This window comes from Aplysia californica, unplaced genomic scaffold (genome assembly GCF_000002075.1).
Source record: "Aplysia californica isolate F4 #8 unplaced genomic scaffold, AplCal3.0 scaffold00664, whole genome shotgun sequence".
In the NCBI taxonomy this organism is placed as follows: Eukaryota; Metazoa; Mollusca; class Gastropoda; order Aplysiida; family Aplysiidae; genus Aplysia; species Aplysia californica.
The window spans coordinates 44,691-59,285 of NW_004797934.1; the positions used below are offsets into that span (position 1 = coordinate 44,691).

At 40.3% G+C, this 14,595-nt stretch overlaps 2 protein-coding genes across 5 annotated transcripts in view; one reads left to right on the forward strand and one right to left on the reverse strand.

Annotated features, from left to right (window-relative positions):
* LOC101850439 overlaps nucleotides 1–2,391 on the forward strand; it is a 3,314-nt gene extending 923 nt beyond the window's left edge. Inside the window, exon 2 of the mRNA XM_005108148.3 lies at nucleotides 1,387–2,391. Within this exon, the coding sequence (XP_005108205.1) occupies nucleotides 1,540–2,142 (603 nt within the window). The 5' untranslated portion in view covers nucleotides 1,387–1,539 and the 3' untranslated portion in view covers nucleotides 2,143–2,391. The remainder of the gene's footprint in view (nucleotides 1–1,386) is intronic.
* A 3,158-nt stretch (nucleotides 2,392–5,549) lies between these two features.
* Nucleotides 5,550–14,595, reverse strand: part of LOC101851221 (40S ribosomal protein S12, mitochondrial) — a 13,122-nt gene continuing 4,076 nt past the window's right edge. For all 4 annotated transcript variants that reach the window (XM_013087973.2, XM_005108152.3, XM_013087972.2 and 1 more), the window contains exons 2-4: nucleotides 11,305–11,536; nucleotides 9,180–9,272; nucleotides 5,550–5,984 (exon numbers count right to left, since the gene is read on the reverse strand). In XM_013087973.2, the coding sequence (XP_012943427.1) occupies nucleotides 5,680–5,984; nucleotides 9,180–9,272; nucleotides 11,305–11,497 (591 nt within the window). In that variant the 5' untranslated portion in view covers nucleotides 11,498–11,536 and the 3' untranslated portion in view covers nucleotides 5,550–5,679. The remainder of the gene's footprint in view (nucleotides 5,985–9,179; nucleotides 9,273–11,304; nucleotides 11,537–14,595) is intronic.

A 14,595-nucleotide genomic window follows, 5' to 3' on the forward strand; every position in this document is an offset into this window, starting at 1 on the left:
CAACTTGCACACAGGACATCTGTGATTTTTCGCCCTTGTCCGAGAAGGCTAGGTGTAGGTCTTTCCCACCAGAAGATCAGGAGTGTGGCTGAAAGACAGCAGTAAGAAGGAATAGCAGTAGTAGTAGAAAGGCTGCAGAAAGAGTCAGCAGCCCAGGAGAGGGGGAAAAGGAGGTGAGGGGGTGGGGGCAGAAAGTGGAGACGAAAGCAGACGACAGAACAGTGCTCAAGAGCAGGAAAGGAGACAATTTTAGAGAAGAAAATTTTCCGGTCGTTACCCGGATTCGAAGCCGGGACCTTTGAATGAGAGGCGAACACCTTAACTTCTAGGCCATGAGAGCCCCCAGGGTAGGGGCCTACTATTTACTACTTGTGGTGAGGTTAAATAGCGGAGGATTACGTCGTGTAGTAACTGATTTATTCCCACTCGTATCTTCTACGTTTAAAAGCATTTCTAAAACACCTCTGATGGTGGTTTTTTTCCTTAAAGTTAAAGAATGTGATCAAATAATGTGAAATCAAAATTCGTCCAGATAACGAGGCAATAATTAAATTTAGCTTCTAAATCTCTCTCCCTGCGGGTGTGTGTGTGTGTGTGTGTGTGTGTGTGTGTGTTTGTGTGATTGAATGTGTGCCTGTAACAGTTTGCATTGTGTATCTCTATTTATATAGTAATATTATTTTACACCTAGGCCTGTGCATTCTAATTTCTATACATTTGTACTAGGACACAAGTATATAATACATTAGTACGGTATAATGGGTGTTCATATATGTATATATATATATATGTGTGTGTCTTTTTGTTTGAGTGTGTGTGTGTGTAGCGCACGCTATATCTATCTATCTATCTCTCTACCTAAATGTATGTGTTTTGATTATACTTGTTGTACTGGCATACTATTAGAGAACATGAAATGCACAGAAACTTTTAACGTAATTAACCAATCACTAATTAAGGAGCAGCTTGTCTTGCCACTTCGGCCTACAGGCTTCAACGTAAAGTTATAATATAATGATGAGGTCTGCACACAATGCCACCAGTCAAAGTTGAAGTGGTGCAGTGTCGATATTCAACCAACGAGGGAACAAAAATCATTGGGATCTTACAGTGAAGTCTGCCAGACCCGAAATCTGTGGAACAGCCGCATTAAAAAAAAAATAACGGTAGAGTTGGGTTTTTCAGGTTTAGATGCAGCACCCCCCAAAAAAACAAACAAACAAAAACAACAACCAACAACAAAGACAACAACAAACAAACAACAACAAACAAAAAACAAATCAAAACAACAACAAAAAACAAAAACACCCCAACAAACAAACAAAAAACCCACGGGAAACTTATTTTCTTTCCCGTTTAAAACCGTTTCATTACTCTATTCCTCAGATCAACAGAAGTTTTGAGTTACACAGAGAAACACTTCTCCTAAGTTCTACACAAGAGCGGTCCTTGGTGTTAAACAAAGGGAGGCTAAAGAAATAGAACCTACCAGTGACCACCTCCATTCACAAGTTCGGTTGATCTACAACATTTAAAATTATGAATACTGCAATGAATAAGCGAGACAAAGAGGGAAGCAAATGGTCTCCAGACAGTGGGTTCTACGGGTCGAGGGGAAACTCTCTACTAAGCATGAGTCTTGAGAGCGACCATGACTGCAAACAACCCAAACATGGTTTGGTCATCAAAGCTGGAGTAATGCAAGGCAACAATGTTTCTGACGTTGTGAGTGCAACTTTCAAGGATTTCGGAAACGGTACCCAAGTCCAAAAGCTTGTTGATGGCGGTCAAGTTATCGGAAGCGTAAAAGTAGAAAACTTACCACACTCCACCAACTCTAAAGCCCAAAAACCTGCTAAATGCAAAGGGAAAATCGTGCCCACAAACCCAAAATATCAGATACTGGTGCTGAATTTGAATAATGGCTGCAAGGAATATAGACCAGTGGTTCAGTCTGACTACACGGTGTGGCATCTGAAGCAAATACTGAGAGGGGTTTGGGGTACCCTCGAATGTCAGCAGGTCCTGGTGTACGGCGGGAAAACCCTGGATGAATGCAAGACTCTGGGCTTCTATAAAATGCAGGACATGTTCAAGACGAACGGCAAGGTGTACTTGACCACCAGGTTCCCAGCAGGGTAATCAGACGCTCCCAGACGTGCCGACCACAGAGGACGGTACGACGACTCGACCATGGTTCTGACCACGAGGCTACTTCTTATACATGATGTACTATTATTACTGAAGAATAACCTGAGCGCAAGGCTTTTTACAGGAGAATAATTCGATTATGATGCTACCACAGTAGAATCAACGGACCACGACGTTACTATAATTTGACCACGAGGCTACTTCAGGAAAATAAATGGCAATGTCCTTTTAGTACTGGTACTTTATTTTTAACGAGTTTGTTTTTACACCACTATTGATATCATTTAGATCATTAAAGAGGCTGGCTTCCGACCTTGCCTGTCAGGGCCAGCCCAGGCTGAGAGGAATAAATGTACAATATCCCAGCAGAAACACTGAGATACTCGATAAAAATGTCCTCCCCACTCAGAAATTGAATTCGGGTCTCCTGCATGCGACAGCTACACTACATATGTCCATCTGGTACTTTCTTAAAGTGGTAACCTTAAACAAATGACTCAGGTTACTCAAACCTGAGGCCTAACAGAGCACAGCTTTTCCAGAACAATACAAGAAAATTTATGTAGAGGGTGAATGCAAAACAATACAAAAACAATAAATTTAGTAAATTACAAACCCCCCTCCTTGAACAAATTTTTCAAAATAACAAAAAAGCAAATGTGAGTGATTTTTTGGTGATTTGACGACTTTTGATTTGATCTGTTCCATTAGTTGTAGTTGACTACGGATGAGTTGATGCCGTTGAGGGAGTGAAAAAAGGATCAACTCATCCGAAGTCCACCAAAGATCAACTCAAGTGAGTTCAAAAACAAGCTCTCATCCGCCATTATTACTTATGCACTTTGAACACATTATCAATATCAATATACATCATCATTGCCTTTCTCACCCTGCACCAGGGTACAGACCACGAACAAGCACTTTCTACCTTTGTCTTTCCTGGGCTAGCCTCTAGATGTTATTTCAATTTCTAAGTCTTCTGCACCAGGGTACAGACCACGAACAAGCACTTTCTACCTTTGTCTTTCCTGGGCTAGCCTCTAGATGTTATTTCAATTTCTAAGTCTTCCCACTTTTCTGTTTCCAAGATTTTTTTTCCTTAACATTAGGTTATTACGAGAACTGATTCTGACATGACACTGCTGAAACACAACAATCTTTTTCTTGTTGGGAGAGGAAGGTTACATTAAAAAAACCCACGTGTTTTTAGCTTTTTAGTTTTAGTAAAAGTTTTACGGCACTTGCAACACAATAAGGTTATATAAGTGCCGAAGAATAGATGTATTGCAAGAGAGTAACATACACAAAAAAGGAGGAGAGATAAGGACAACAGATATTCGATAGGAAAGAAGGAGCAAACCACACCAGAGCACTCGCTAACCACCCACTTAGTAGGTGTTTTCATTCATGCCCCCATCAACACAATTTGTATAACCTGGGACTGGGAGGAAGGCTTTAACCGTGTTTGTCACGGCCAACCTGAGTTGAGAGGACTGCAACACCCCAGCAGGAAGACAGACGATACACTCGATAAAAATTCACATTATGAAATAAAACTCAGGTCTCCTGTGTGTGATGCCAAAGTTTTGTTTTGTTTTAGTAGAGGTTTTACAGCACTCGCAACTAACTGCATAAGGTCATATGAACGCCAGAAGATTAGAGGTGTTACAAGGGAGTATCAAACTTAAAAAAGAAGGAGGGGAGATAAAACAATAGATTTTTGAAAGGACCACACCAAAGCACCTGCAAACCACCCACTTTCATTATCACTTTCGGTACCGAATCGGGGCCCAGGGAATCAGCACCTCCGAACGAGGTGGATCTCCGGTGCCTGCCGGGCGCCAAAGTGCCAAGCCGCTGCAGCACAGATGCCAGTCTGGGAAGGAGGGGAAAAGGGTGGTGGGGTGGTGGGGGAGGAGCAAGACAGAGAGACAGAAAAGGAAGGAGAGAAAGAAAGAAAGAAAGAGAGAGAGAGAGAGAGAGAGAGAGAGAGAGAGAGACAGACAGAGAAATAATACCCTCCTCACCCGCCCCTGAGACCAGACTCAAACAATACAGTCTATGGAACCACACGGGAGTGACATATAGAGGCAAAGACAAGTACACCAACAATGTAAAAGTAAAAGCAGTATAGACTGAAGCAACACACATTGGAGGACAAGTTAAGGATACACCAAATAACAGTATGCAGAAAACAGCCTTCATTTAATCACGTAGCTTGCACGACTAAACCATTTCCAAGCATACACAAAACAAAGTATTATTATCCGTACAGATTTTACATTTACAATGGACCGGCTGAAAACATTCACCTTCGTGCATATGAATAGAGAAAAAGAAAAGTGATGTTTAGTCACTTTTTAACTTGAACAAAATCCTTATAACAGTACCAAAAAATAGGAACTTCAATCACACTGCCATTCCTCACGTAGAACTGTTCAAGTTCGATGGAACCATTTACATATTCTTCACCGCACCTTCATCAAACAAACCATACATCATGGAAAAATTCCTTTCTCAACAAAAGAGTTGACCCATGTCTTCCAGATCCACAATTAGAACATACACTATCTAATCTGTCCCTGTGGTTTTATGCACCCCGCATAATTTAGCAAAATTTGATAATTCTGAGCATAATTTCTGATTATTTTCCTTTATCATTCTTTGGTAAAATTAACAGAATCGCATAATTTCACATTTTTGGGCTCAGTTTGCATAATTTCAAAATTTTTCTTGCATAAAACGACGGGGACAGTCTAATATATCTCACGGGCTCTTTCTCTACAATTTCTTTTGCGCACACTTCATATGTAGATATAGACATACCTCGGCTCTTCCATTATAATTTCTTCTTCTCAAGCAACGCTCTGTGTACATATTGTGCCCTTAGAATGACAGGGTTGTAATCTCATGATGTATAGTTTTAGGAAAATGGGACTCAAAGATTCACACTCTTACAAAATAAAATGTTTTTACTACTACTTATTTGTTGAACGTCAAAACCAAATAAGAATGCAGGTCAGAATTATCTCGAGCCTTTGAACTTTGACACAGTGTACAGGGCATCTGTGTCAGTAATGTGTCGTGTGTAACTCAGGTCTCGCAGAATGTGGAGTTATAACCCTGCCATTCCAAGGGCGCGATATGTCGCTCTATATATGTGAGGCATCGTGGTGAAATCAGGCGCACGTCAAAATACTGAAATCGAAGAAACTAGCATTTTTCTGCCAGTTTGGAAATTTTTCTTGAAATTTTGTTTTTTGGCTCAACACCTTTTATGTTCATATAAAACACATTTTCGTGTGAATTTGACTGAAAAACGGGGATGAAAGGCACAAAATATGTTATTTTTCACCTTTAAAGGACTCTCAAGTTATGGAATTCAAGATAGATGGGTATTTTTTTCATTGAAAGTACGGCAAATGAATAAGCTTTTAGTTGATACCAATCGTTCCACAAGCCCAAAATTGGCGAGCGCCCGATTCCACCACGCTGTGACACATATAATAATATATCTCTGCTGTCTCTTTACAATTTCTTCTTCACCAGCGGCAAATCGTATTTGCCTCGGATACAGACGAGCTTGACCCCTGGCGTGTCCTGCAGCTTGCCGCCCTGCACCAGGACAATGTTGTGCTCCTGCAGGTTGTGACCCTCCCCGGGCACGTACGCGATGGCCTCCTTCCCCGTGCTCAGACGCAGCTTCACGCACTTCCTGTTGGCAGAGTTCGGCTTCTTGGGTTTCTTGATCAGAGTCTTCAGAACCACTCCTTTTAGTTGGGGTCTTCCTTCCAGAGGAGAATTCTTCTTCCTTCTTTCCTTCTTGTAGAGTCCTGGGAGGACATAAACAATCAAGGGGACTTTTGAACTTAAAGTCGTACAATGTGTAGGAGAATAGAAAAAGTGGAAAAGACTCATAAGTGTGAAGTTCAAGAAAAATGTGCTGTACACCGAGTAGCACATCATTTGCGGCCTGTGGTCAGGTTTCAGTACAGAACAGCCACACATTATGAAACTCGGACAAAAGTGAAAAAGTAGAAGGAACAGACTCCACCAGAGTCATTCATTACTGAGTAAAGGTAAAAGAGAAAGTACAATAACACAAAAACAATCACTTAGCACTCAAAAGTGGTTAAAAACCATAGAAGAAATAGCAGATCAAGAAAGACATCAGTTTTATCAGTGGTACCCTGTATCAGACTGTTTGGTATCTGATTGGAAGAAACTATCACCACTTTGAGCTAGAACCTAGTCAAGTTGCATTTTTTTCCCTTCTAAATTCTGTACTGTTGCAAGAATCAAAACCCAAATAAAATTAAAGGAACATAAGAACGGTGCACATCATTTGAGACTTCCATCGACACTAACCAGTCCACTGTGTCCATTTTCTGAAATTCCAAAAACACATTTTGAATACTGATATTGCTTTTGGAAAAGTTCAAATCGTAAGGAATCAAATCTATTGTCAGTGTCGTTAAGGGTACAGCCTATGGTTCAGAATGTTTTCTTCCGTGTCAATTCTTTATATTTAAAACACCCACAGAGCAAAATTTTTTATCTTACACAACGAAAAGATTTCCGTGTTCCTTCAATTTTGCTTTGAGTGTAATAGACCGTATAATGAAGCTCAATTCATAATCGTGTAGCTAGTCTACATGTTAATTGTCACGTTTTTACCATGTAGAGACTAGGACAATTGTAATACAATGATGACGAAAAACCCAGATGGGGGCAGATCACAGATTGCATTTAATTGAAAGCACTCCGTCACTGGTTCACACTTAAATCTTCTTCAAGACGTTGTAGAAAAAGAACATTATCAAATGTGACACTTTCAGATAAAGAAAAACTTCACTTAAAATTAAAAGCCAATCAAAAAGTTCATGAATATGTGATTACATGTACTTACAGTGTAGCTATAAATGACACAGTATTGTTTACTTTGTAGTAATTTATAAGCCTTCTCATGGCAGCTCCACCTTACATTCATATATGTGTGGCACTGCGGTGAAATCAGGTTCTCTTCAAAATAATATAATGAAATCGAAGAACCAACATTTTTCCACCCGTTGGACAATTTTAACCCATTTTTCTTTTCTTTTTTTGGCTCAACACCTTTTGTCTCTTTAAAAAGACATTTCTATGCGGATGTTATTGAAAAATGGTGATCAAAGACACAAAGAAAAAGCAGATTTGCAGTGTCTAAGGACTCTCAAGCTTGACTGCAATTTTTTTCGAGTATTTTATCTCCCTAAAGATTTTTTTCATCAAAAGCAAGACAAAAACAAGCTTTAAGATGATACAGTGGAACTCGGATTCAGCGAAGTTGTCTGGCGTGGCCTTCAATTTAATTGAATCCAAGTTCCACAGAATCAATAGCTCCATCTGCCCCAAAATTGACACACTTCTGAGTCCATCCTGTTGTGACATATATGCAGAGATGCCAACCACAGAAAACCGAAATGAGTATTGGGAAATATGAAAATGTGTATTTTCAGGGGAAAATGTGTATTCCCCACGACCGACCAACTAGTAATAGTAAAAATTACTAGCTCACCAGCACGAAAAAGGGAGCACAAACGCTTACAATATATATGTATGCAGTCAACAACATGTCAGTGTTCAATGTTGTACAGGGGTCTTGTTTGACTTAAGTATTTCAATCTGTTATATATTTTCCTCTCATTATTATATAAAAAATAAATCCTGCTTTGAGAGTTCGGAAGGGCCTAGAACAAGAATTTCGACTATCAAGAACCAGTCCGGGTGTCATGATTCATTTATGAACTGACAGACTCAAATTATTGCTCAAACTCAGAGAACAGCAATAACTTGAAAGGCTCAAGTAGACCCGTGCACTGTGAGAGTTGTAACAACTGTGGGAGGGCAAGACGCAGTGACACTGAAAATCTGCCAGTCTTGAACAGAAAGCTACAACATACACCGTAGGTACAATTTACTATCACCCATCCAAGTAGATGTAGGTATAATTTACTATCACCCATCCCAGTAGGTATAATTACTTCCACCCATCAAATGAAACGCGAACACTTTATTTCAATAACACAGACCTGCAAAGTATGAGGGGTCCCGATTCCGCACACGGCCTGCACCAACGCGCGCTTAGCAGAAAGCTCTAATCAAAATTCTGAAATGCGCTTCCAAGTTTTTGTCCTCTGGTGTTGCCTTAAACCCCAAAAAATCAATAATCTTCTCCCCTATTCTGTAGTCATATACTTCGCAGCGTCCATTACTCCCACCAAAGACGGTCTTTACTCACACGATGCCGCATTTTTTTATGAATGTGCTCAGGTTCAGTGACCGGTCACGATGGCGAGCCAGACAATCTAAAAATCGGACGATGCTTGTATTTTCTTTTCTTTTTTTTTCTTTCCACAAGCAACAGCCAAAGCGACGAGTCCGAGTGTTTATTACATTTTATTTGCACGGCGACATTGCGTTTATACTGCACAACCTGCATGCCACAAATGTTGCGTTATCAGACAACTGCTGGCAAACTTCTTGGTGAAAGCGAAAGTAGATCTTGATTTTCCCAATCAAACCTCGGTGTCACATACGCTTCCGCCTGCCGCCATAGCTGCCTATACGCGTGAAAGTGAAACGTACTCCCCGGACGGGGAAAAGCTGAACGAATATAATATCACGATGACGACCGGCTAAAATGAACTTACTGACTGTATCGGACTTTGTTTTCAAATATTCCAGTTCTGCGATACTGATACTATTTTAAAAGATGGGACTTGAGATAATTAGGTTTACTCGCCCAAGCTGAATCTCGTATTTTTCGCATTCCAGGATGCGTATTTTTTCCTGAAAAGTCGTATTCGCGTATTTTGGGCAAAAAATCGTACTAAAATACGTAAAATCGTACTGGTTGGCATCTCTGTATATGGCTATAAGGTTACTCAATTCAACAGAGATCACAACATCGGCAGTGCTGAATTCAAGAGAGTGACAAGCTTTGACTCATAACCTTTGAAAAGGTACTTTACAAAGCTGCAGCTTACCTTTTCTGTGCATGTACTCTAAGGAGATTGATCTCTGAGGAGCAAATTCACAGCGTCTAATATTCTGCAATAGAGACCTTGATATCAGCGCACCTGAAAAATAGATACAGTATTTAAAAAACTCACAGGCACTATATGAACCAACTTCCATGGCTATGATGTATACCGGTACAGTATATAAAACACACCTTCCTGCTTTCTATTTTGGGCCAGATTTAACAGTGAAATTGGTGTTTTCAAAACAATGGCATTGAGCAATGGGGGGAGGGCTATTAAATTAATCGCGACAACTTAATAACTAGTGTATAAACCGCGACAACTTAATAACTAGTGTATAACCACGACAACTTAATAACTAGTGTATAACCACATTTCAATAAAAAGACTTGTTTTAAAGAGGAAATAATTTCCTTTAAAAAACAAGTCTTTTTAGGGAAATAATATTAGGGGCCCCATGAGAAAAAATAATGTGGACCCCACATGGATTCAAACAGCATGCTTTTGTGCAACAGATCGCATTTGTAACCTGCATTCATTAGGAAGTTTGGAAGACAAAAAGGCAATAGTAAGATTGAAAAGGAGAAGAAGAGGCAGACCGCATCTCAGCAAACACAAACCACCACCCTAGAACTACAATTGAATACATTGCACAAATATAGACAGGGTCAGCAAACATTTTCTTTTTACTTGTGAGGAGGACAACCTATTAAACTTTTACAGGATTCAATTTTGAATGGATATTGGCTCCAAATGCCTATAGATATAAAACAGAAGCAATGGAGTTTTGCAAGTGAGAGAAGAGAAATAAGAGTACGGAGGCATTAAATAAAAGAAAGAATCTAAAAGGAACTGTCAATAATATCCCTCTTCAGAAGAATAAACCCAAAATGCATCATACTTCTTTCAGTCCACTAAACAAGACTAAAAAAATCTACCCATCAACAGCACCCCAAAGTACTTGATAAGCAAATCTTTATATTATACAAAACAAATGCAGTTAAAAAAACACCAAAGCAAATACAATCAACAGATATTTTTAAACACACGAGGACACAAAAAAGACATGTTTGAAATATTGGAAATACAGTGGAGATATGGACACTTGAAAAACAAGGGTAGATAAAAATTTCTTTTTTTTAAAATCACGGATTTGCCCTTTTTTGTCTTTGACAAAAAACTATAGAATACCTAAAACGCTCCACTTCTTAGTTTAGTTTAAGTAAGAGTTTTACGGCACTTGCAACACAATAAGGTCATATAAGTGCCGAAGAATAGATTATCGTCAACCGCTCCACTTCTAACCAAAAAGAATTTCGGCGATTATATCATCTAAATATTCACTAGAAACCCTAAAGTTATGCAAATCATCAAGTCATATGTGCTTCAGGGTGGCAAAAGGGAAGAAAGAGACACAAGAGCACATGTGTGTTGATTGCCGACAAGAAAGAGGCATTGCCAAAGTACTGCTTGCCTAAATTCGTCAGTTCTTCATTAAGCCTCCTCACTGCATTTAAGCCTAATGACGCAAGGACAGCAAATGCACATTTATCGTGAGACCTTCAGTTGGTCATGGCCTGTTGTTCTCTGCCTAGTTGGTTCACATTGGTCCTACACATTAGCTTGTGACGACACTTGGTGTGTTTCGTGATGTCACTGGCACTGGGCTTTCTTTCTCACTTCTCCATCTACTCTTTCATTTGCTCTTTGTGACTGTTTGGCAGAATAAGCAAGCTGACAATGTTAAATGCAAAACACAATATGTACAGCCTACAGCTCAAAGTACAGTTACTGAAAGAGGTAGATGAGTGAAAAAGTTTTTAAAAAATGGAACTTGCTGTAAGCATGGCATTCCAACTCTACCTTGTCGACAGTCATCACTACTGGTACAACCCTCTTTAAACTGAAAATCCCGCTAAACCAAAGAAAATCCAGCAGTACCACACATTTCAGTTAAAGTGGACTCTGTTGTATTGCATTTCAGTTGTAGCTTATATTAAAATCACATAACAACGACATTTTTCAAGGAACAGATGAGATTTAGCGGAGAGAAACACTGAAAAGAAATAGAAGGAGCAGGCAGCATTCAGCTGCCACCAACCAAGCTTTGCTTAGTCCAAACACTTACTATGCTGACCATTATGACTTGGCTGTGCGGCCAGTGCTTGTACGGGGTGCTGCAGTCTGTGGCAAAGTGTGCTAAACGTGGATAAAACTGTTGGTCTGGCTGTGTTGACAGCAACGCTTGACCCAGCTAAGTACTGAGATACACAGTGAGTCACTGAGCTCAACACCTTCCTGCTTTGTCTCAGAAAAGACATTGTCTCTTTCTCCCTCCTCAATTCTAATGGAGTCAGATGCTGAAAGAAAAAAAAAAGTTTTCCCAAGATGAAATATTTCAGTAAACCTCAGGCTTTCAGAAAACATTAAAAGACAAAAATCTTCCATACCATCAATGTTCATGAAGCATTTTACATTTTCATAGAACTGCATTAGCTCTTGAAGTAAAAAAACCTTATTTATGACAACAAGAATTCAATTAATCTCTTTACAAAGTATAAAGCTTGCTATCATTTTCACCATAGTAAGAATAGTAATTATAAAAGAATGATGGCTAGGGTAGGTTTGGGAAAATTCGGCCACGGGACAACTTCTACCGTCTCAACCTAGACTTGGCTTTTGCGTATCACTTGACCCGTGTCATGGAATTATCAAAGCCCACTTTTATTCGTTGCACATTTGATTCTATCTAAAAATAAAACCTGTGCCTCTTAGGGTTCCACTTGTTTCTATTTTTAGTCAAAATGCTCCAGAAAACTCCCATCCGATGTTGGCGCTCCGTCACCATGTACTTTTCGCTCTTGAAGAAAAAAATCGGTACTTCATCCGTCATTTACTTTCTTATACACACCGTTTTTCCTGCAGGAAAATATTTATCAGTTGTGTATAACAAACGAAATAGAAAGAGAATTCAGCAGAGAAATGATTTGAGAGAGAGAGAGAGAGAGGAGAGAGAGAGAGAGAGAAAGAGAGAGAGACAGAGAGACAGAGACAGAGAGAGCGGGGGGGGGGGGGGGGGGACGACGACACACACAGTAAGTTGAATAAGAGCCAATACTGTTGAAGATCCGCCTCCTGTCGAAGTTGCCCACAGCCCCTGTTGAAGTTGCCCCATGCGGGCGGTCGATTTTAATCTGCACCAACCCCTGTCGAAGTTGCCCTAATTGAGGGTATGCCATGCCACAAAATAGCGATTGGTTGAAAATTCGGAATGCAAATAGCGTAAAGAACAAAATAATCAAGAAGTAGATAGGCTGCTTTACAAGACTAGAATCTAGACCAAGATGGTCTGTGTTCTTTCATAAAGGCGGGAGCAGTATCGATTACTTTTGCCGCACTACACAAACCTGTCGAAGTTGCCCCAACTAGAATATATATCATACAAAGTGACTATTTCTCCGAACGCTCGGGAAAATAAACTTGATCTCTATTTGTCCTAACGGTTTCCGTTCTCGAGATGTTTTGGTTATTTGCGAGATTTAGGCGTCATCTTTCATTCTGCCATTCTGTGAAGACTGGGAAGAAGCATTTTTTGCATCGAATTCAATTTCTAGAGTTAGATCTAGATCAAGAGATTTTTAAATGTCTGAATATTCAGATGCTTCAGATGTGGTTGGGGCAACGTTCCCGGACTAGTATATTTCATTTGAAAATGCCTTCAAAAGGTACTGCGAGAAGTCACCCCTAAAGCAAACACTAAAATCCTTCATGTAAACAAAGATAAAATCCCTCCATGCCTCGTTCACACTTTATAACATACACACACACACACGCACACACACACACACCAACACTCACTCATACATGCACACGAACTCACACACACACACACACGTGTGCACGAGAGCCACTCCATTCGCAAAGTCTAAAAAAATCTCGAGAGTGGAAACCGTTCGGAGAAACAGAGTTCAAGTTTATTTTCCCTGAGCGTTCGGAGAAATAGAGCCGGCCTATATTATATTATATGCTGTAATGTCAATGTGATTCTGACGATCACATGAATGTTGGAAATATCTAGCTAAGTCTCTCAGGAGCTCAGGCAGAGGGGCATGGTATTGGTAACATCGACAGGAGGCCAGGGCTCACTCCAAAGGGGTAATTTTACCTTCCATGCCCATGCCATTTAGATCACATGCGACTAAACGTAGAACACCGCATCATCCTGATTGGCTGCTAATTTTAGTAATGTAATGTCATCACTTCCTGGGATACCCACAGACTATTTTATAAGGCCGTGGAGTTACCAAAGATTCTCTACTACACTACACACTACACGATCTTTGGAGATACTGCATGGGACGACATGTTGGGTCAGTGGCTTGACCTATTATCCGTATCGATGCGTTACGCACGCTAAAATTTCACACTTGCGGGTAACTGCAGCGTGTCAGCCATGCTCTGGTGATAGAAGTACGCTTAGATCGTTGATGCCCAGAACAGTAAGAACGCTGATGCTTGAAATTGAAACACGGTAAAGGCAAAGACAATAACGCGCTAAAATTGCCGCAGAGACGCCCGGAGATTACCTCCCCCCCCGCGCCCGATGAAGAATGCGCAGGAGATAAGCAGCAGCATCATGGGAGCACTGCATCATATCATATTACTGGTCTCCTGGAAAAACATTGCACCAAACGTCGTGCCATGGTAGGTACATACGATGGCCTCTGGCGCCATGCGGTTAGCTATGTTTGGATCATGTAGGCCTAGTCACGTGATTGGAAGGGTATCCCGGTCTGACGTCACAGAAGATGGCTGCCTTACCTAAAAATAGTTTGTGTTGTTCTATGTTTAGTCGCATGGGTAAATTTTTACTTTCACTCCCTCACACAGATGTACTGCTTCGGGGGTCAAACTGGAGACTGTTTGCTGCAGATCATGCATAAAGCCACTAAAATTGTCGTAAATCAATTATTTTCAAGAAAATTTCACATCTAACTTGTAAAATATCAAATTATGGGTTAAAAGCCCCCTGTAACCCCCCCAGATTTTCTTTTATCCCAGTGGAGCAGGCCCCCCTGGAAACATGCCGTTAAACGTAAAAGACGCATCTTTCTGATTGGCTGCTAATTTTAGTAATATGATGGCATCACTTCCTGGGATACCCAAAGACTATTTTAAGAAGGCCGTGGAGGTACCGCAAGGAATGACGTACTTTCGGTAACATTTCGGATGTCCTAGATCTAGTACTTGGACATGATGGAAGATCGCTTAGATCTAGATCTTTGATGCTCAGAACAGTAAGATTAGGAACGCTGATGCTTGAAATTGAAACACGGTAAACGCAAAGACAATAAAACCGCATGAAAATTGCCGTAAAAACGCTGGAGAATTAGATCTAGAAATCTAGATCTAGTGCATG